Source organism: Indicator indicator, chromosome Z, assembly GCF_027791375.1.
Source record: "Indicator indicator isolate 239-I01 chromosome Z, UM_Iind_1.1, whole genome shotgun sequence".
In the NCBI taxonomy this organism is placed as follows: Eukaryota; Metazoa; Chordata; class Aves; order Piciformes; family Indicatoridae; genus Indicator; species Indicator indicator.
This window is the reverse complement of record NC_072053.1, coordinates 11,916,889-11,937,572: the sequence shown is the minus strand read 5'-3', so window position 1 is coordinate 11,937,572 and position 20,684 is coordinate 11,916,889. Positions and strand designations below refer to the sequence as shown.

The window sequence follows — 20,684 nt, the reverse complement described above, 5'->3', positions numbered from 1 at the left end:
GGAAGTGGGGTGGCCCTGTATGTCAGGAAGTTTGATTGTACAAGGTTCGATTGTATAAAGGTTAATGATGATGATGATAGGATTGAGTATTTAGTGATAAGAATCAGGAGAAAAGCCAACAAGGTAAATGTCTCGGTGGGATTCTTTTATAGACCATCCAATCAGGCTACAATATTCTTTAGGCGTCTGGGAGAAATCTCACAATCATTGGCCCTTGTTCTCATAGGAGATGTCAACTTCCCTGGTGTCTGCTTAAAATACAATACAGCAGAGAAGGAGCAGTCGCAGAGGTTCCTAGACTGAGTGGAGAAGAACTTCCTGACACAGGTGGTGAGGTGCCCTGCTGGACCTGTTTGTGAACAGAGAAGGACTTGTAGGAGATGTAATAATCAGAGGCCATCTTGGGCCATGCAGGAGGACTACAAGGTTGTCATAAGGCTACGCAGGAAGAAAATCAGAAGGGCCAAAGTCAACTAGAGAACAGGAAATGCTTCTGCAAATGTATTAGCAACAAAAGGAAGACAAAGGATAAACTCTACTCTTTGTTGGATGCAGGAGAGAACACAGTGTTAAAAGATGAGGAAAAGGCTGAGGTACTCAATAGCTTCTTTGCCTCAATCTTTAGTTGTAGGACCAGTTGTTTGCTGGACACCCAGCCCCCTGAGCTAGAAGACAGGGGTACGGAGCAGAATTAAGCCTCCTTCATCCAAAAAGAGATGGTTAGTGACTTCGTATGCCACTTAGACACACACAAGTTTATGGGGCTGGATGACATGCATGCAGGGGTATTGTGAGAGCAGGCAGAAGTGCTCACCAAGTCCCTTTCCATCATTTACCAGGAGTCCTGGCTAAGTGAGGAAGTTCCAGGTGACTGGAGATTGGCAAAATGACACCCATCTACAAGAAGGGCTGAAAGGGGCTGATGAACTATCAGTCTGACCTCAGTGCCAGGGGAGGTCATGGCAAAGATCATCTTGAGCACCATTATGCAGCATGTGCAGGACTACCAGGTGTTCAGGCCCAGTCAGCATGGGTTCGTGAAGGGCAGGTCCTGCTTGACGAACCTGATCTCCTTCTATGACAAGGTGACCTACTTAGTGAATGAGGAAAAGGTTGTGGGTGTTCAGCTGAACTTCAGTAAAGCCTTTGACACTGTCTCCCACAAGATCCTCCTCGGGAAACTGGCTGCTCATGGCCTGGATGAGTGAACACTTCACTGTGAGAAAAAACATCTGGATGGCCAGGCCCAATGAGTGGTGGTGAATGGAGTTAAATCTATATGGTGGCTGGTCACAAGTGGTGTTCCCCAAGGCTCCATATTTGGGCCAGTTCTCTTTAATATCTTTATCAGTAATCTGGGTGAGGGGAATGATGCACACTCCCTAAGTTTGCAGACGACACTAATCTGGGAGGTAGTATTGACCTGCTGAGAGGCAGGAAGGCTCTGCAGAAGGATCTGGACAAGCTGGATCCATGGGCTGGGGCCAGCTTGTATGAAATACAAGAAGGCTGAGTGTCAGGTCCTGCATTTGGGTCATGCCAACCCCACACAATGCTACAGGCTTGGGGCAGAGTGGATGGAAAATTTCTTGGCAGAAAAGGACCTTATTGACTGCTTGTTGACAGCCAGCAGTGTGCTCAGGCAGCCAAAGACGCCAACAGCATCCTGGCCTGTATCAGAAATAGTGTGGCCAGCAGGACCAGGGAAGTGATAATGCCCCTGTACTCACTCCTGATGGGGCCACACCTTGAGCACTCTGCTCAGTTTTAGGAAACACACTCCAAGAAAGACATTGAAGTGCTGAAGCATGTCCAAAGAAGGGCAATGAATCTGGTGAAAAGCCTTGAACACATATCTTATGAGGAGCAGCTGAGAGAACTGGAGTTGTTTAATTTGGAGAACAAGGGGCTGAGGGTAGACTTTACTGCTCTCTACAACTACCTTAAAGGAGGTGAGTGTCTCTTGTTCTTAGTATTCAAATGATAGAATGAGAGTAAGTGGCCTCAGATTGCTCCAGGAGAGGTTTAGATTGGGTATTAAGAAAAATTTACTGACTGAAAGAGTGGTCAGGCATTGGAACAGGTTGATCAGGGAGGTGGTGAAGTCACTGGTCCTGGAGGTGTTAAAAAAACATGTAGATGTGGCACTTTGGAATATGGCCATGGTGGTGTTAGGTCAATGGTTGGACTCAGAGATTTTTAGAGGTCTTTTGCAACCAAAACAATTCTATAATTCTATGATCACAATAACTCAATCTCACCTTCTCACAAAACCAGCCAGAACTGACACCGCAGTTATCATGCCCGATAGTGACTCTGCTGAGAGGGCTGAGAAGAGAAGCTATCTCCACATTAAAGAGATCTGTCCTGGCACGCTCAAATTCTCCTCCTTCCAAGAAAATCTTCCCACTGTTCTTTAAGCCTTTGGACCCATGGAGGATTACATGGATCTTGGAGTTTGTGCCAGCTCCTCTGATATCTCCTGTCACTACAGCAACATTGTACACAATACCTGAAGGAATAATGAATGTGGTTAGGAAGAAAAAAAGTGAGTGGAAAAAAAAAAGCTGAGAGGAATAATTTTGACTGGATTTATGTTGTACTCTACTGGTTTCTTATGGGTGTTTTTATCTTTCAACTTACACTCAGTGTGCTGCTTCATTGGGTTTTGTCTCACACACGTGTTTGATAAACATACAGTGACTGCCCAATAGAAACAGGTTTGTGATGACAAACTCCGTTACATGGCCTAATGGAAAAAAATTTGGCTTTTTTATCACCATGTGGTGATGATTTGATGAAGAAAGGCAAAAAAATTAATTGGCAGCTAAAGCTGCTTGATTTTGAGAGGTATCAAGCACAAGATGTCAGAGGATGCTGAAAGGATGGAGAAGTGTTGTTTTATACAGTGGTGGGAAGACCTGTAGTATTATAAAACTCTAGAAACCAGAGGTCAGCAGCCTAGAATGCTGCTGAAGCCAGTAGGACCTCCACTGTCACCATCAGAGCACAAAGATCTCAGCAAAACAAAGCTTGGGAGACAAAATGCCAATCTGGAAGAAAGAAAAATATTTCTGAAAAGAAGTCTGTGTACACAAATATTTTTTTCCTAGCTCTAACTGTTGGTCTAAGATAACAATTCATTCTTTTTTCTTGAAAGGCTCGTTGACAGACATTTTTGACCTGTGTCATGGCATCAAATAAAGAGACACCTCTCTAACAATATCAGTGTTTTAGGGAGCATGTGTAATACAGTTGAAGCGCAAGATAAATTCTTCCTTTTCTTAAATCACCCATAAGTTTCAACAGGGACTTTGGAGAAGGTAGGAACATCAGAACTCATTCTCTTCTGAACCTTTCTTTGAAGTTTATGTCAAAAATTGTGTTCCAGCACATTTTTCTGTGCATATACTTTCAACAAAATTCAACAGAGCAGGAAAAAAATTGCACAGTCATAAATGGTAGAAACTAAGGGAACCTTTCAGTAAAATAATTGCATTTTTTTCAGATTTCTTTCTAGTTTTCCCCTAAATTTTCCTAACGTGCATCTTGCAGTCAGGACTCTGCACTCAGACCACTTTCCTCATACTCATGCAGGAGGACATATGAGGGCTGCAGATGTTGAAGACCATGTAATGAATTAAAGAACAGCTGTTATATGCATAGTCAAAGCATTTACTTTTATGCTAATGAACAAATACAGGCAGAAAAATAATCTCCTGCTTCATGGTAAGTTTTTAATTGACTTTATATTCTGGTTTCTTAGAGACATGATTTTTGGTTGTCTCTGCTCTAGCCATGTTGGATAATAAAAAACTTAGGGCTTAGCACTGTCTTTCTTATTCTGTAAAAGAATGCGCACTTCCCTGGACAAGAATCTGAAGTACAATATGCATTGCTGTGTGGTACATTGGTGACTGTGAAAACATCAATCCACTTCCTGAAATACAGTGAGTGACTTGCTGAGGAACAAGGCAGATCTTTCATCCCCTGCCCATCATCCCCTTATCAAGGTACATCAGGTTATAAATATCCCTGTAGGGCCTTGCAGAGCTTCACCAGTGAGATATGGAGGTGGGAAATGCAGCGGTAGTTCAGGGACCCTCGCACAAAACAGCCTGTCTCCAGCAGATGGTCCACTGATGGAGGCAGGTTTCCCTAAACATAACACATTCAGTCTTCTAAAGAAAACACGGCTAGTAGTATTAATTGGGCCATTGTATGCTCACATTTCCCACCATGAATTCAGCCCTAACTTTACCTGTAGCTTCAGTGCCTCCGACAAGAATGTCCCTCTGGATTTTTCCATCATCTTCATCTAAAGCAAACCAGCGTCCAACTGGGAATTGGTATACACATTTATTGCCAATGTCTTCAATGATAACCTAAGGGAAAAGAAACATCACTTTGTAAACAAAATGTGGGAAAAGTAAAGGTGCTGCACAAAGGGGTTACACAAGAGAAGAAGCTTAAAAAACACACTCTCACCTGGTACTTAATATATTCAATACTCAAGCATATCCCTCTCTGCTCCCTAATTCATAATGAAAGAATTTCAGACTATAAGCAATTAAAAACCCAGGGTTTATTCTTTCCTTTTTTTTATCCAGTGAACTCAATCTGCATCTCTCACAGTGTACGAGACCAGATGTCTCTGCTAGCAAGACCAGCTGGCTGGCCTGCCTTCTTTCTCTCCAGAGCCCATTTGCTGGCTACTCTTTTCCATCAGCTGAATGGCAGCTCTTTGTTCTGCTTTGGGAGCAGGCTGTCTTCTTTCTCTCTCAGTTTTAGAGCCTTGTTATAAAATAATACCTAGGAATTTCAGGACAAATCAAAGCCATTGGATCAGTTTGTGTGACCTAGTAATATCAGGTTATCTCACTCAGTTAGTCCTGGATGGAACAATTGCAAATACCGATGTGAAACCCCATGGTAGGAATAGTTTCTGATGTGGAAGGATTTGGCTCGTCAAAGTACCTAGACACATTTTTTACTGCAACAAGCCAGGGAACAATCTTCCCCTTTAATACTGCATTAAGCCAATATTACCCACTTAGGCATTATTGCACTTCATTCTGATCCTTCTCTTACCAGTATCTTTTTCTGGGTTCCAGGGGCTTGCCATAGAGCTAGTATATTATTTCAATTGAGCAGTGAAGAGTGTCTGCCAAAAAGAAATCAAAATCTCTACTCACCTGTATGGCTTATGCCTCAGAGAAAGAAAAAAATTAACCATAAACCTAACACTGACAAGACACTACTAAACTATGCCACTAAGCACATATATTTTAAATACCTCTAGTGATGGTGACTCTTCTGTTTTCCTGGGGAGTTTGTTCAGGGCTTGAAAACCTTTTCAGTGGAGAAATTTTTGAAAATATCCAATCTAATCCTCCCCTGGTGCACCTTGAGACCATTTCTTCTTGTCCTATCACTTGTTACTAAAGAGAAGAGACCAACATCCACCTCACTACAACCTCCTTTCAGGTCTTCCCTCCTCAGCCTCCTGTTCTCCAGGGTAAACAACTCCAATTCCCTCAACCATTCCTAAGAAGACTTGTTCTCAAGACCCTTCACCAGCTTCTTGCTCTTCTTTGGTCCAGCACCTCAGTGTGGTGAGGGGCGCAAAACTAAACACAGTACTTGAGATGGAGCCTCATCAGTGATGAGTACAGGTGGGAGAATATACCAACACTCAGATTCCCCTCTACCAGCCAACTCTTTTTGTGTTCTTGTTATGAAGTTTATTCTTGTATTTGGAGGTAGAAAACCAGCTGTGACTGTAAGCAATGCAGAAAACACAAGCATCACACAAATTTCTAATGGTGCTTAGCAAATTCATCCAGGAATGACAATGCTGGATTCCCCAAGTATTGGAGCAAATTACAGAGAGACAGCTACCAACAAGACACCTGGGTTGGTTTAGCTCACTCCTCCAAGCTTCCAGTTGAACTTGCAAGGCAAAAGCTGCCTTTTACTTAATCACAAACATCTTGATGGTTCCTGCAGCAGAACACAGGATTCATGTGTTGGCAGCAACTAGTCAGTGCTTCAGGCTTTGGGACTTAAGCAACCTAACCAACATCAAAAATCCTGTCATGCAGGCTTCATCTGTAACATGAGAATGAGGTTTGTTTTCTGTGGGCTTTTCCCATCTATTTACTACAGGGAGCACAACAGATGTTTTCCACCTTCTGCATTTAACACAATAATTTTTAGTGTACCGTATGGTGATGGTGGAAAAGCATGTGCTAATATTTGCATTTCTAATATATCAGACCACCCCATTATCTAATATTTACAAATCTGGGATCAGGTCTTCAGTGAGTTAATGTCAGCTGTGTTAAACAACACCAGCAGAGGAAAGAAATGAGATTAGAAGAAAGAATCATAGATTTCACATTTGAAATTTTTCCTTCAACTATTTCACTAAAAGCTTCAATACCCTCATAGCTTAGAGTAGGAAAATAAAATGATGAGGGAAAGTGGCAAATATATATATACATTGTTTTTTAAACTGTGAAAATGATAAATTACTTAAATTTGGCCAAGCTATAAGGCTTTGCAAATTTCTAGTATGAAAAAACTCAGCAGGTATTTCATAGAATCATAGGAGGCAATCATGGAATGTTTTAGGTCAGAAGGAACCTGTAAAGGTCACCTAGCCCAGCCCTACTGCAGTGAGTAGAGCCTTCTTCAACTAGAAGAGGTTGCTCAGAGCCCCTTCTAACATGATGTTTAATGTTTCTAGACATATGGCATTTACTACCTCTCTGGCCAAGCTGGTTTAGTGTTTCACCACTGTCCTTGTCAAAAAATGTCTTCCTTACATTTCTTAAACTGTGGTATCTTTACTGTCATAGTAATGGGTTAAGTCAACAGAGTTAGAGGGGGCTTGAAGGCTTTGGCTTGGAGAACTTCTTCTTGTCTGTCATAGAAACTGCAGTGACTAAGACAGGAGAATTTTTACTAGAGCAGGCAAATTCAGGTCTTAACAACTGGATTTTCTCACTGCCATAAAGTCATCTGAGACGCTCAACACAGTACCCTAACCCAGAGAGTCCCCCATTTTCTATCTATGCAATTTGAATCTGCTGCACCTGATTTAGATGCACCACACTGACATGCACTAGGCTGCTGCCAGTGCTTCATCAGGCCAAATTTGCTTTACAGAAAAATCACGTGCTGGAGAGGATACATCCAAAAAGGTGAAAACTTTATTTGTGCCTTTCTTAGTAACCATGAACCTGTATCTCCAGCAAGCATCCTTGCACTTCTTAGCATCAGACCACTGAGAGCGTAAGTGAGATTTTGGATCCTCTTATGTTAAATGTCTCAAGAGTAACTAACCTTTTCCAGGAACCAGCCAGCAGAGCCACCTTTGTTATTATGTCCTATATTAATTTTTCTTAACCTTCCTAAATTTGGAGCATCAAGTGTGAACTTGTCCTCTGCTCCCTTTTCAAAATTGTCTTTGTCATTATCCAGTTTCCTCACACCTGAAGAAAAAAACAGAGAAAAACTGGGAAGGAAAGGGTTACTGCCACATATTTGTTTGTAAGTGAAGAAACATTTATTAATGTCATCACTGACTGACTCAAATATTCTTGAAGTACCAGCTCTCTGCAACCAGGATTCAAGGTAAAGGCAGAGGATTTTATACACTAATAAAAAGGTGTATTTTCTTCATCACACAAAGGATCTTCACTCTAATATCACAGTTACTTACAGCTTTCAGAGTTTTCAGAAATATATATCCAGATGGCTCTTGCATCTTTTTTTTATACCACCACATTTCCCTTTTATATTTAATGCCTTTTAAAATATCCAAATTGTTTCAAAAAGGCTTTGGTCACAAGCTGCAGATTTTGACATTTCTGGACACAGGCTTCCTTACTGCATAGCGTATTTATTCTCAAGTTAGGAGCCAGCTAGGGCTGTTGGCTTTTCCTGATCTCATAGCAGCTTGCCTTTATGAAAAGTATTAAAGCTCTGCACCCAATTGCAACCAATGCTATTTGTGTTTGAGTGATGCTGCAAGTGGGATTGAACCCATCCAAGGCACCAGTGCAGCAGAAGCTGTCAGAGGGCTATTCATCCCACTTATCATAGAAGGGGATGAATTATCTTCTATGGCTGTTATTCCTCTGTGTAGATAAAACAGGCTGCCTGCACAACTAGCTTAGATTCAGGCTCCCACTTTCAGACATCTGCAGTGACATCAGATGAATCCCTTTGCAAAAGCCTGGAGAATTAATCATGGATAAGACCTGTTCAATAGGTTTTGCAATCTGTTCAAGGGCACTTAGCAGACAACATATTATTTCTTGAATTTGACAGGAAAGGTGCAATATAGAAGAGACAGAATATTTGCTCTCTGGGTCTCCAGAAATTTTCACCCTCTCTTCTCCATGGCATGACCTAGAGTTTGGTCGTGGTACATCTTTCATTATCATTGTTCAGTTAAACATATTTTTTTAAAAATAAATTTGAGTTCTGGGACTACTGCTGTACTGCAATCTAAATTAAAAAAAAAGGAAAAGAAAATTTAAAAGAAAACAGAAAACGAAAATTAAAAAGAAAATTGAAAAGGAAAAGGGAAAGAGGAAAAGGATAAGAAAAATGAGAAGAAAAAGAGGGAAAAAGAAAAGGAAAAGAAACAAAAATAAGAAGGAAAAAAGGAAAAAAGAAAAATAAAAATACCAAAATAAACAAAAATAAGAAGAGCAACTACCATTAATTTAAAGCCAGCTAATATAAACCTTAGTTAGATTATCTTTCTAAATGGCCAGACAGGCTCACCCACAAAGGCTGAAAGGACTAGCATTATCCATCCAGGGACACAGAAAGGTGGTATCATTGTATGCCCTGTAAATATACGTGGATGTTGCATCCCTCAGCAGACTGGCACTAGGTTATGCTAATGATTTATGCTTCATTTCCCAGGGTCTGGGGTTTTTGGTAGCAGGCAACTTCAGTTGTGCTCACAGCCCTGCTACAACTGCTGCTCTGCAGATGCAGTGTCCAGAAGCTGTGGGTGTGAGAAACCCCAGAGCTAATAACATCATTTGTTGTGCCTTTCACTCAGCCAAATTACTCTGCATTTGCCAGATTGCTGCTGTGTGTTGTTTAGATCACGGACCTGCAGTGCAGGAAGAATTATTTTAGGAAATTATTTGCATTTGAATACCTGTGTCTCCTCTCTCACCAAAGATATTAATGAAGACATCTGCATCTGTTCCACTGCCGCTGATTTCACCAGTAAAAACTCGGACCACATATTTGTTGACTGCAAGGAAAAAGAGAGAAATCCCAATACATTAATAACTCAGTGGTTTGATGCAAACCAATCCAGGCTGTACTGATGCTGTCTTGAAAGCATGTCTGAACCTTGACTCCTGGTGCAATGACCCTTTCCTCCACAAGAGGAAAAAAATCCATTGGCAGTCCTCTGACACTCTGCATTCACTGCCCAGGGCAAGAAGAAGAGATCATTCAGTTCCTGGCCTTGACACTGGAGGTTGCAACAGATGAGAAGAATATGCAAATTCTTGTATTGATATGTGACCACTAAATGAACTCAGGTCTACACACCAGCCTTACTCTTTCAAAACATCAATGAGTTACAGAGCTGGCCATCTGCCCAAGTTAAGACCTGACTCCTCTGGTCTTGTCCTAGAGCTATTTTTGTAGCTTAGTTTATATAAAGCCTGGCTGGTGACAAGTATTTTGAGGAAAGGTTGGTCATGCTATATGAGCACAAAGATTTGAACGTGCCTACCCTGCCACTCTGTCTTGTTAAAAAAAAAAAAAAATTCAAATACAGTTATTTATCTCTAATGGAGAAACAGAAGTAAAGCCCAGGAGCTGTGACACTGTGAAACTGTGTGACATGAAATAATGGAAAAATTGCATGGGTGAACCACACTACTACACACATTTCATGTCATGTCAGTAAGCTTGAGAAGCAAGTTTTTCAGAGGGATCAGTCTAAGAATAGCTTGGTTCCAAAGGACAGCAAGAGTGAGTTCACCTTCTTCTGAAACCAATAAGAAAACCTCCATGGCCTTCAGTGTGACTGTATTTGGGGCAAATACAAGCAGATTTCAAAATCTACCACCAAAGTCCACCTGATTACACCTGATTACCTGATGGTCCTCCAAGCAAACTCAGCAATGATAGATGTCTAGCGCCATATCCTCTGCGTACAGCCAATGCTGGAGACAGATGAAAAGACACGAAACAAAACCAGAGGAGTGGCTGACACAGCTGAAGGTTGTGCTGCCATTCAGTGAGACCTAGACAGGCTGGAGAGTTGGATGGGAGAAATTTAATGAAATTCAACAAGGCCAAGTGTAGAATCTTGCACCTAGGAAAGAACTATCCCAGGTACCAGTATAGGTTGAGGACTGACCTATTGGAGAGCCTCTTTGGAGGAAAGGGACCTGGGATCATGGTGGAGAGAAGGATTATCATGAGCCAGCAATGTGCCCTTGTGCAGCAAGGCAAATGGCACCCTGGGGTGTATTAGAAGGGGTGTGGTTAGTATGTCAAGAAAGGTTCTCCTCACCCTCTACTCTGCCCCAGTGAGGCCATATCTGGAATATTGTGTCCAGTTCTGAGCCCCTCAGTTCAAGAACTACAGGGAATGGCTTGAGAGAGTCCAGCCACAAAGATGATTAAAGGAGTAGAACATCTTCCTTATGAGGAAAGGTCATGGGAGCTGGGTCTCTTTAGCTTGGAGAAGAGGAGACTGAGGGGTGACCTCATTAGTTTATAAATATGTGAAGGATGAGTGTCAGGAGGAGAGAGCCAGGCTCTTCTCAGTGACATCCAATGACAGGACAAGGGGCAATGGGTGCAAGCTGGAGCATAGGAGGTTCCACACGAACATTAGGAAAAACTTTCTCACTGTGAGGGTGACAGAGCACTGGAACAGGCTGCCCAGGGAGGTGGTAGAGTTTCCATTCCTGGAGTCATTCAAAATATGCCTCTTTTAGGTGAACCTGATCTGACAGGGGAGTTGGAATAGATGATCTCCAGAGGTCCCTTGTAACCCTGTAATTCTGTGACACTGTGATTTTATGTTCCCATTAAGGCAGAAGATGTGAGAGCAAGCATATGAGAACTCTCCCCTGAATTATAAAGACATGCTTAGCTCCCCAGGTGAGGAGTACAAGGGCAAAATCACCTGTCACAGAGCACAGAGTGCTCTGAAAAAGCTAAAAATCAAGCTGAAGTTCTTGGAGCCCCGTCACAAAACATGCCATGACCAATAAACTAATAACAATAAAAGTGTAATAAATGCTAAACAGCAAAAAATGGGAGGACAGAACCAGGTTCAGACAAGGGAGAAAATGCCTTGGTGTTTCTTTTAAACTATTTTGCTTCAGTTCATAGAGCTCTAAAAACATGCTAGAGTTGTGTCAACACCCAAAGGATTTTATTTGCATTGGCCAAGGAGGGAGATGTTGTAATTTACAGCTCCCATTTGACCACTAAGCTGCTCTGACTAAAAGTGAGCCATTGTATATTGGAAACTTTAATCACAGAACCCATTTTTCAAGAAGCTTTGCTCCATACACCTCCTCTAGAATATTTATTCTGATGTCAGTGATTAATTTTCCACTCAATTTTTCAGAGGCCAGAAGATAAAAGGGGCCAGGGGATAAAAAGACCTACAAAAGTACAAGCATCAGTGGCTGAACTTAGATTACCCTTGTGGAATCAGGCTTTATGCCTCTGAAGACAGAACAGAAGGATGCCTGACACACACCAGGGAGGACCTATAGATAACAAGTGACAGATAATGAAGAGCAACTATTATCAGAGACCAAAACAAGGCACCTTGCACAGCTTCCTCAGAAACATATCTGTTTAGCAAGAAAAATGCTGGTGAAATTATTTGTCAGAACCAACACCTTGAAATGTTTCTCTCTTAGCACCCTCAGGTGGATGGCATCTGGGCCCATCAGTTCATATGGATCAAGCACCTTCACTCACTTAAGGCAGATCTGTGTCTGTATATTCAAGGTCCTTGGCCCAGGTCATAGAACATCCCTCCTGGACAGACCATGAGAACATCCTCCTAGACGCCATGCTAAAGCACATGAAGGAGAGGGAGGTGATTCAAGACAGCCAGCATGGATTTACTAGGCGCATATCCTGCCTGACCAGCCTAGCGGCTTTCTATGATAAAGTGACTATGTCAGTGGACAAGGGACAAGCTACGGATGTGATCTATCTGGACTTCTGCAAAGCCTTTGACATGGTCCCCCACCACTACCTACTCACCAAGTTGGAGAGATGTGGATTTGATGGGTGGACTGTTTGGTGGATAAAGGAATTGGCTGGATGGTCATATCCAGACAACAGTGCTCGATGGCTTGAAGTGCAGATGGAGAGCAGTGACAAGTGGTGTCCCTCAGGGGTCTGTACTGGGACCTGTGCTGTTTCATGTTTTTATCAGTGATACAGACACAGGGATCAAGTGCATCATCAGCAAGTTTGCAGATGATACCAAGCTGAGTGGAGTTGTCGATATGACAGAGGGACAAGATGTCATCCAGAGGGACCTGGACAAGCTAGAGAGGTGGGCCCAGGTGATCCTCATGAAGTTCAGCAACAGCAAGTGTAGGGTCCTGCATCTGGGTTGCAACAATCCTCACTATCTAGACAGACTAGGGGATGAGGTGATAGAAAGCAGCCCTGTGGAGAAGGACTTGGGGGTGTTGATGGATGAGAAGCTGGACATGAGCAGGCAGTGTGTGCTTGCAGCCCAGAAGGCCAATCACATCCTGGGCTGCATCAAAAGATGTGCTGCCAGCAGATCCAGAGAGGTGATTCTGCCACTTTAATCTGCTCTGGTGAGAGTGCACCTGAAGTACTATATCCAGCTCTGGAGCCCTCAATATAGGAATAACATGGACCTGATGGAGCCAGTCCAGAGGAGAGCCATGAAAATGATCAGGGGGTTGGTATAAAGACAGGCTGAGGGAGGTGAGGTTGTTCAGCCTGGAGAAGAGAAGGCTCCAGGGAGACCTAATAGCAACTTTTCAGTACCTGAAGGGGACCTACAAGAAGAATGAAAAGAGACTGTTTAGAAAGGCCTGTAGTGATAGGATGAGGGCAATGGTTTGAAATTAGAGAAGAGTAGATTTCGTTTGGATGTTAGGAACAAATTCTTTACCATGAGGGTGGTAGAGCACTGGAATGGGTTGCCCAGTGGGGGTAGTTGAGGCCCCATCCCTAGAGATATTCAAGGTGAGGCTTGATAGGGCTCCGGGCAGCTGATCTAGTTGGGGATGGCCCTGCTTACTGCAGGGGAGGTTGGACTAGAGGTCCCTTTAGAGGTCCCTTCCAACCCAGAGCATTCTGTGATTCTATGACTCTATGTTTAGTGTGTATTCACCAGTTTTTCCTCTTTATTTTATTCATTTATTCCCATCTCTGAAACTGTACACCCAAGGCAGTCCCCATACCTGCCCCACTCAGCTCTGTGAGGGGAATAATTTTAGTTCCTTCGCCTTCAGGAAACAATGATGATCAGTCCTGAGCAATGCTGAATTTCTGCCAGCGCTCTTGCTCTCTAAGCAATTCAACACTCAGCTGCAGCAGAGAGAATAGATCTTCATTCTGCACAGGACTCCTTCTGTGCATACATCGGCACATCTTACAGAATTATATGGTGGATGTGCAAATTTAAATAGAAAGGGATGGTGCATCTCAAAAAAGCAGTGAGAATTCAGCTGCTAGGAGCATGCAGGAAATAGTTCTCATGGCAGCCAAGCAGAGATCTGGCTGAAGTTAAGCACACTTCAGTGTGGATATTCCCTATTCTGTAAGCCCTTAATCATGCATTATTTAAAACAGTAACATCATCTTTTCAAAAATACCCACTTGGCTTTTTATAAATCTCAAAACATGGCACTGAGTTCTTCTGCAAAACAGAGATGAAGATGTTGCCTGGATTATTTTTCTTTTTTTTTTTTTTTTTTTTTTTTCTCTTCTGAATGCTTCTCTTAATACCAGGATCATGGAAAATGCTAATCACAGAATCCTAGAATCCCAGAATCAACCAGATTGGGAAAGACCTCATAGATCATCAAGTCCAGCCTATTACCTAACACCACCTGACAGCTATACCATGGCTCCAAGTGCCACATCCAATCTTTTTTTGAACACCTCCAGGGATGGTGACTCTACCATCTCTCTGGGCAGCACATTCCAATGGCCAACCACTCTCTCTGTGAAGAACTTTCTCCTCACCTCCAGCCTAAACTTCCCCTGGCGCAGCTTGAGACTGTGTCCTCTTGTTCTGCCACTGGTTGCCTGGGAGAAGAGACCAACACCCAGCTATTTACCACCTCCTTTCAGGTAGTTGTAGAGAGCAATAAAGTCTCCTCTGCCTCCTCTTCTCCAGGCTAAGCAACCCCAGCTCCCTCAACCTCTCCTTGTAGGGCTTGTGCTCCAGACCCCTCACCAGCCTCATTGCCCTTCTCTGGACATGTTCAAGTATCTCAATGTCCTATGTATGGCTGGGAAAAGCTGTGACTCCATCTAGCAGTGCAGGCTCACTGTAGCACAGGTACAGAGAGGGGAGCTTTCCTGGAAATGAAATCAGGAGCTTTGGAGAAATTCAGTAGCAAGAGTGACAACTATTTCCTGCTGTCTTTCCTTGCCCCATTACAAGATATGAGTGCAATTGTCCTGTGTGGTTACAGCACCTTCGTGTTCTTTACGGCTGGATGTTTGCCTTGTCAGAGACAATCCAGCTCTCCCTGACATCTCTGATCCAATGTATAAAGCTGTCCCAGGAAGGCATTTAGATACATTACATGGATGTCACCTCTGGGATACAGTGGGGTGACACTAACTGATAATACCCCACTGCATTAATTTAGCAGAGGAGTGACAGTCAACCAGCTTGTTTGTTACTAGTCAACTCAGCCACAACTTTCAAGAGCTAAGAGAAAAGAGGAAAACAGCACTGTGGGCTAGAGTCAGGCTCTTTTGACTGAGATCCAAGGAGTTTATTTTGGTGAAGTATTATGATGTTACAAGCACTACAGACACTGGTCCTAGGGAAGGAAGGGCATGGGGCTGCAGCCCTCGTATACCCCTTCTAGTTTGATCCCACAGCCGTGCCCATACCAAGAAGCCAGCATGCAGCACTAGCCCAACACATTGCCCGCAATCTTTTTACCCACCCCCAGCATCCCTAGGTGCTCTCATGAAACCTCTCTCCTGCCTTCAACCAAGGAAAATGTGTGGATACATCCCATCCAAATCCTTCCACTTGCAAGCTGCAGGTGAGTACTCATCTGTGTGATATTCATCTCTTAATGCTATTTATCTAGCAATGATATCATGGTTACCTGAAAAGCCATAGAATGGAATTGCCCAGAGAAATCTTGTCACTAGTATCATTTGGGAAATTCAACAGGGTTTTTATGCACAAGCTTCTGAGTTTGTAGCAGGAGAAGCAGCAGATTTAGGCAGGGAAACAAAGCCAACCATGCTTCATTACCTAGACTTATCACCTCTTGCAGAGCAAAGTTGAATCCCCTGCTAGACATGTTTACCTACCTCCATTGTGCATGACCTGCTGTGATGCAGAGCATCAGTACAGTATCCAACAACTAGGAAATGTCACAGCCTTCAGAAGTAATGCACAGTGGGTTAAGAGCAGGGAGTTAAGTCATAGGCAGTGATGGATTCTTTGCATAAGGCAGCATTTAGCAATTATCCTTCTGTTTTCACAGTGTTCTCAAGAGTGGCAATGTGTAAGATCCACCCTGTACTGCACAGCACTGAGCAGGCAGACTTCAGAAGAGAGATGAGGGGACAGGTAAGGGATGGGCAATGCTACTGTCCCTGAATTGCTGCTGGCAAAGAAATACATTTGTGGTTAGTATGAAGAAAGAAAAAAATTGTTTCTAGAGGATCTGCAGGCAAGGTGCAGTTTCAACCTGAGTCTGCCACAGCCTTTTTGCACACACTCAGGAAGTTGGTATAACATCCATATGCCTTGGTTCCTCACTGTCAGTTTAAGTCAGTTATTCCAGCCCACAAGAAATTACAGAATCACAGAACTGTCTGACAAATTCTCTTCTTGACAGAAAGCACTGACTTGTCAAAATAGAAGCTCCTTCTGACAGCATATTAGAACGATGGCATGATCTGGATTGGAAAGGAATTGAAAGGTCCCCTGTGCCTTGTGCCAGGACACCTTTCACTAGACCAGGTTGCTCAAAGCCCTATCCACCTGGCCTTGAGTGGTCCCAGAGATGAGGCATCCACAACGACAGCTGCTTCTAGTGTTTCACCGTCTTTATGGTGAAAAACTGTCTAATACCTAATCCAAACCTACTTCCTTCCAGTTTGAAACCATTAGCCCTCATCCTATCACACTTCCTGACAAAGCATCCTTCTTTTTTTCCTGTAGGTCCTCTTTAAGTACTGAAAGGCTGCAGAAAAATCTACCCGGAGCCTTCTTTTCTTCAGGCTGAACAACCCCACCACTCTTAGCCTGTCTGTGAAGTGCTCCAACCTCACAGAGGAGGTGCTCCAGCCCACTGTTTCTCAGTGACAGCTAGACTTCTCAGCCAGAGCAAGCTTAAAAAGTCAGACAGCCCATGCTTAGAGCAGGAAGCTGGGATCTAGCATCCCAACATGCAAACATTTGAATGCAGTTCTTGTCTCTCCTGGGAAAGAGAGTATCTCATGAGGCTAACATCACCTCTTCCCAGATCATCTCCCAGCGTTCTGGTGGAGATGACTTACTGCATTTTCATACACAGCACTATTTCTGCAAACACTGCAGTGAAAATATTTCCCCAGCCCTTATCATTACACCTCTTTAAACTGCAGGAGTAGGGACCTTAGAGGCAGCTACAGAGAGCAAGACGTAGTAAGAATCTAAAGCAACCCCTGTAAAAGTAGGGGAGCCCTGGTGAGACCCTTAGGAGCTAGCTCTGTCTCAAAAGCATGGCCTCTTCTTGCACAAAGTAACTGTACATAGTTCAGGAAGAATTTATTTTTCCCATCCAGGAAAGGATCAGATTTAAAGGGTTGGTTTAGAGCTTGAAAATAATTAATCTCTGTCAAGGGTAATTAACAACTAGCTCTCTTAATCAGCTGCACCTTCTGAAGTGGTGAACAGCTCCTTAAACCAAGGGTTCAAACTGGAAAAGGACACCTGGAGCACAAAAGATGCTGATGAAGAAAGAGTTTTGCATTGTTTTTTGGCCATGAGCACCTCTGCCAAGACAAGGTGTTAGTGGAGAAGGAATAGTGAAATACCTTTGTACAGCTTTGGGGTGCTTGTTGTCAGAGGCAGCACCAAGGAGGCAATGCTACCACCACCTGAAATGAGTATTTCATTAATCTCAAAAGATCTTTCTAAAAGTATATTCTTAAGAAAGAGATATTATTGCTGCTACCCATGGAAGCACAGCACATTGGTTAGTCTCCTGTTCCAGCCTCAGGACCATGAAATTCAGACCCATTTTGTGCGGCTCTTACGTGAAATCAAAGTGTGTATCAAAACAGTTAATATATTAAAATTCAGCATGGATTATCCCTCTGCAAAGCCTGTGAGAGGCAATCTACCACATGCAGGAGTCTCTGCTTGTAGGATATGCTAAACTGATGTTCCTACTGTGACTTCAAAGGGATGATGACATTTTGAAGTGAGCTTTAAAAGACCTTGATCAAGAGACAATAGCAGTTTAGCTGCTGAGCCATGGAGCTTAGCACAGGGCAACCCACCTTGTGACAACAGCATGGAAATCCTTGTTCATCTAATTCTCCAAGATTTCTCATTATTTTTCATTAGTTCAACCCCAGGATGGGAGCTCATGAAAAAAAAAAATCGAAACACAAATGCAGCCATTTCACAAAATAAATACCAGCTTCCTGCTTTCCCTAGATTTGTTCTCAAAATCAGGGTAATAACTGAAAAACCTTTTGAGTAAAACATTTCTGCTCTAAATGAAGAGTAAAACAATTTTACATTATTGTTTAAAGCCATATTATTGTTACCATACTTTGGTCTTTCTTTGTAAAAATAAGGTATTGATTTGTATAAATTAAGGTATTACTCTTTGTATAAATAAGGTATTGTATTATAATTACACTATCTAGACATAATTGGTCAAAATTAACCCCATCTCCACAAATGTGCTGCACTATCTGTATTGGATGTGCATAGATCTTCATACCAGCAACACATAGAGATGTCTCATATATCTTCAATTTTTCTGCTCTCTTGAGACACGAGGTCTTGTATAGGCATTACAAATCTCTATTTCCATCTCATTTCTGAGTTCTGAGCACCTTGTCTTCTTTATGGCTTGCAAAGTAATCAGTGTTCTTTTTTATTTCTACATTTCAATATCTCATTGACCTTACCTATCTCTAGAGATGAAACAACAGGCAAAAAACATGTTACAAGTAAAATGTCTATAGCTGTATTGGTGATATAAGATTGGCAAAGTTTGCAGGGGGAGTAAAATCCTTATTAGACCATGAGAAATATTTTTGGAAACAAAACAAAACACAACAAACAAAACAACAACAAGCAAGCCAACAAAAACCCACCCACCCAACCAACCAAAAACTACAAGAAAAAGATATTTTTGTATACTTATTGTGCCAAATAGCAAAATAGGTTTTCTTCCAGTGATATCAATAGGGTAGTAAAAGCTATTACATTCTCTACAAACCTTGTTTATTGAATATCTCAGCATGCAGCAAGACCTCATTTTTAATACAGGGGTTATTCACCATTACTGAAAAGTAAACAACTCATATTTATTTCATAGTTATATTAAGCTGCACTTTCCCGTGCTGATTATACAATTGCAGTTCTCAGCCTAAATAAAGATGAGTTTTGATGAGAAGGTAACACCTATCAATATTTCATTTCCTTCCCTCCCATACATAGTCAGAAATAATCTTTTTAGTTTCCAAAATATAACACCACATCTTGAACTGTGACCCAGGGGACAGAGATGGACCAGTCCCACTCTCCAGCCTTGTGCTTTGTAAAATGAGGCTGTAAAGCCTGCAGGGCATCATCATCAACCAGGGCCTCTCATCCAAAATGCTGCTCCCTATCAGAGCCCCTAGCATCAGTAAGTTATTGAGAAATATTTTCCATAGCTTCAGTTTGGATCCAGAAGGGCATACATAATCCATTGGGACAGGAAGGGTTTTAGTTACTGACTCAAAGTCAAGCGTGTGCATCAATACCCACTCCCTCAAGCGTTTCCCCAAGCCACAACCAGATTGGTATCTCATAAGTCTTCAGTCAGCCAACATGAAAATTGTGGACAATGGACTGTCAAGTCATAGCACAAGACTCCTTTCACAGAGGAAAAAAATAACACAGTTCTTATTCCTAGCTCACATATAAAAGTTTTAGGTCTTAGCGGATTGAAAAACTTCAGAGAGAATCTAGAGCATGTTAACTCTGTGTGTGCACACAGATGCTCTGCAAAGCACGCTGGGCAGAGAAATTAACACAGGCTGCTTCTTCATATGCTCAGCCTGCTTTCACAATACTTGCATATCTTTCCTGCCTTCAAAGGAAACTGTTGTATGGCTCTCTCTGCTCATGGTCTTCTCTGACCCACCATGAACACAAGCTGCCCAAGCCTCCTTGGCTTATCTTCTTACTAACTCTGCCCAGATGAGGACTGACCAATGACTCAAAGAAACTTGTGAAAGACTAATGGATTGGGGCTGACCTGCACCTTGATCAGCTGAGTTTCTTTCATCTGCAATTATAATAAATAGTGTTCTTGTTTATAAAGCCAAGACTGCATGCACATGGGCATGCTTCACCGCTCGCCTGCATTTACAAAAACCCAGCTTCCATTTGTTCAATGTGACCTTGCAGCTGTTACCGCTTAAGATGTATCCACGCAAACTCTTAGATGCACCTCAGCTCAGGCCAGAATCGACATAACCACTGGCCTTCCAGTTCAAAGCTGGTTCTTGTCACAGTGAGGCAGACTCTTTATGCCTGTCTGCAAAAGAACACGCAGACGTAGCTGCAGATGCAGTACAGCTACACCTCATCTGGTCTTATGATGCATTTTTAACATAACATTAATAACAAAAAGCAACAGATGGCAAATGCCCAGCATGTTTGTGTAAGGGAAAATAAATGCAACACAATGGGTGGGTGTACCAATCCTTGAGGTCTTGGTGAGCTACACATGACTACCCTGCTCCTCACTACTGTGCTGTGTAAAGCACCCATTATAAACACATTCTTTATTAACAGACCAAATGAGACTGAACTTTACCCATAAAAAGCAGAGAGTGGAGGAGTTTTGTAGTTTGAGGTCACATGCATAGTGCTATCCTACTGTAGATATGCAGACTTTGAAGAGTTTAACGTGAGATGCTGCCCTGAGCACATTAATAGTCCATTGTGTCCAATCCTAAATATTTTCAGGGTGTTTACGGTCAAAGAGCTAGCTGGAAATTAGCCCCTGACTCTTGGAGAATTATAGAATGGTTTGTGTTGGAAGAGACCTTTAAAGGTCATCCACTCCAATGCCTTTCTTAACCTTGTTTGCAACAGGCAAGTTGGCAATACCTGACCAAAATTTCACAGGTTAGCATAAGCTGCAATCGCACAGAAGACTGAATTATTTTTCAGATATCTG

General features: G+C 42.5%; 1 protein-coding gene across 1 annotated transcript in view; it reads right to left on the bottom strand.

The window, feature by feature from the left end:
* LOXHD1 (lipoxygenase homology PLAT domains 1) overlaps nucleotides 1-20,684 on the bottom strand; it is a 169,460-nt gene that overhangs the window by 114,751 nt on the left and 34,025 nt on the right. The window contains exons 5-8 of the mRNA XM_054397236.1: nucleotides 9,191-9,289; nucleotides 7,351-7,499; nucleotides 4,262-4,385; nucleotides 2,262-2,512 (exon numbers count right to left, since the gene is read on the bottom strand). Coding sequence (XP_054253211.1) covers nucleotides 2,262-2,512; nucleotides 4,262-4,385; nucleotides 7,351-7,499; nucleotides 9,191-9,289 — 623 coding nt within the window. The remainder of the gene's footprint in view (nucleotides 1-2,261; nucleotides 2,513-4,261; nucleotides 4,386-7,350; nucleotides 7,500-9,190; nucleotides 9,290-20,684) is intronic.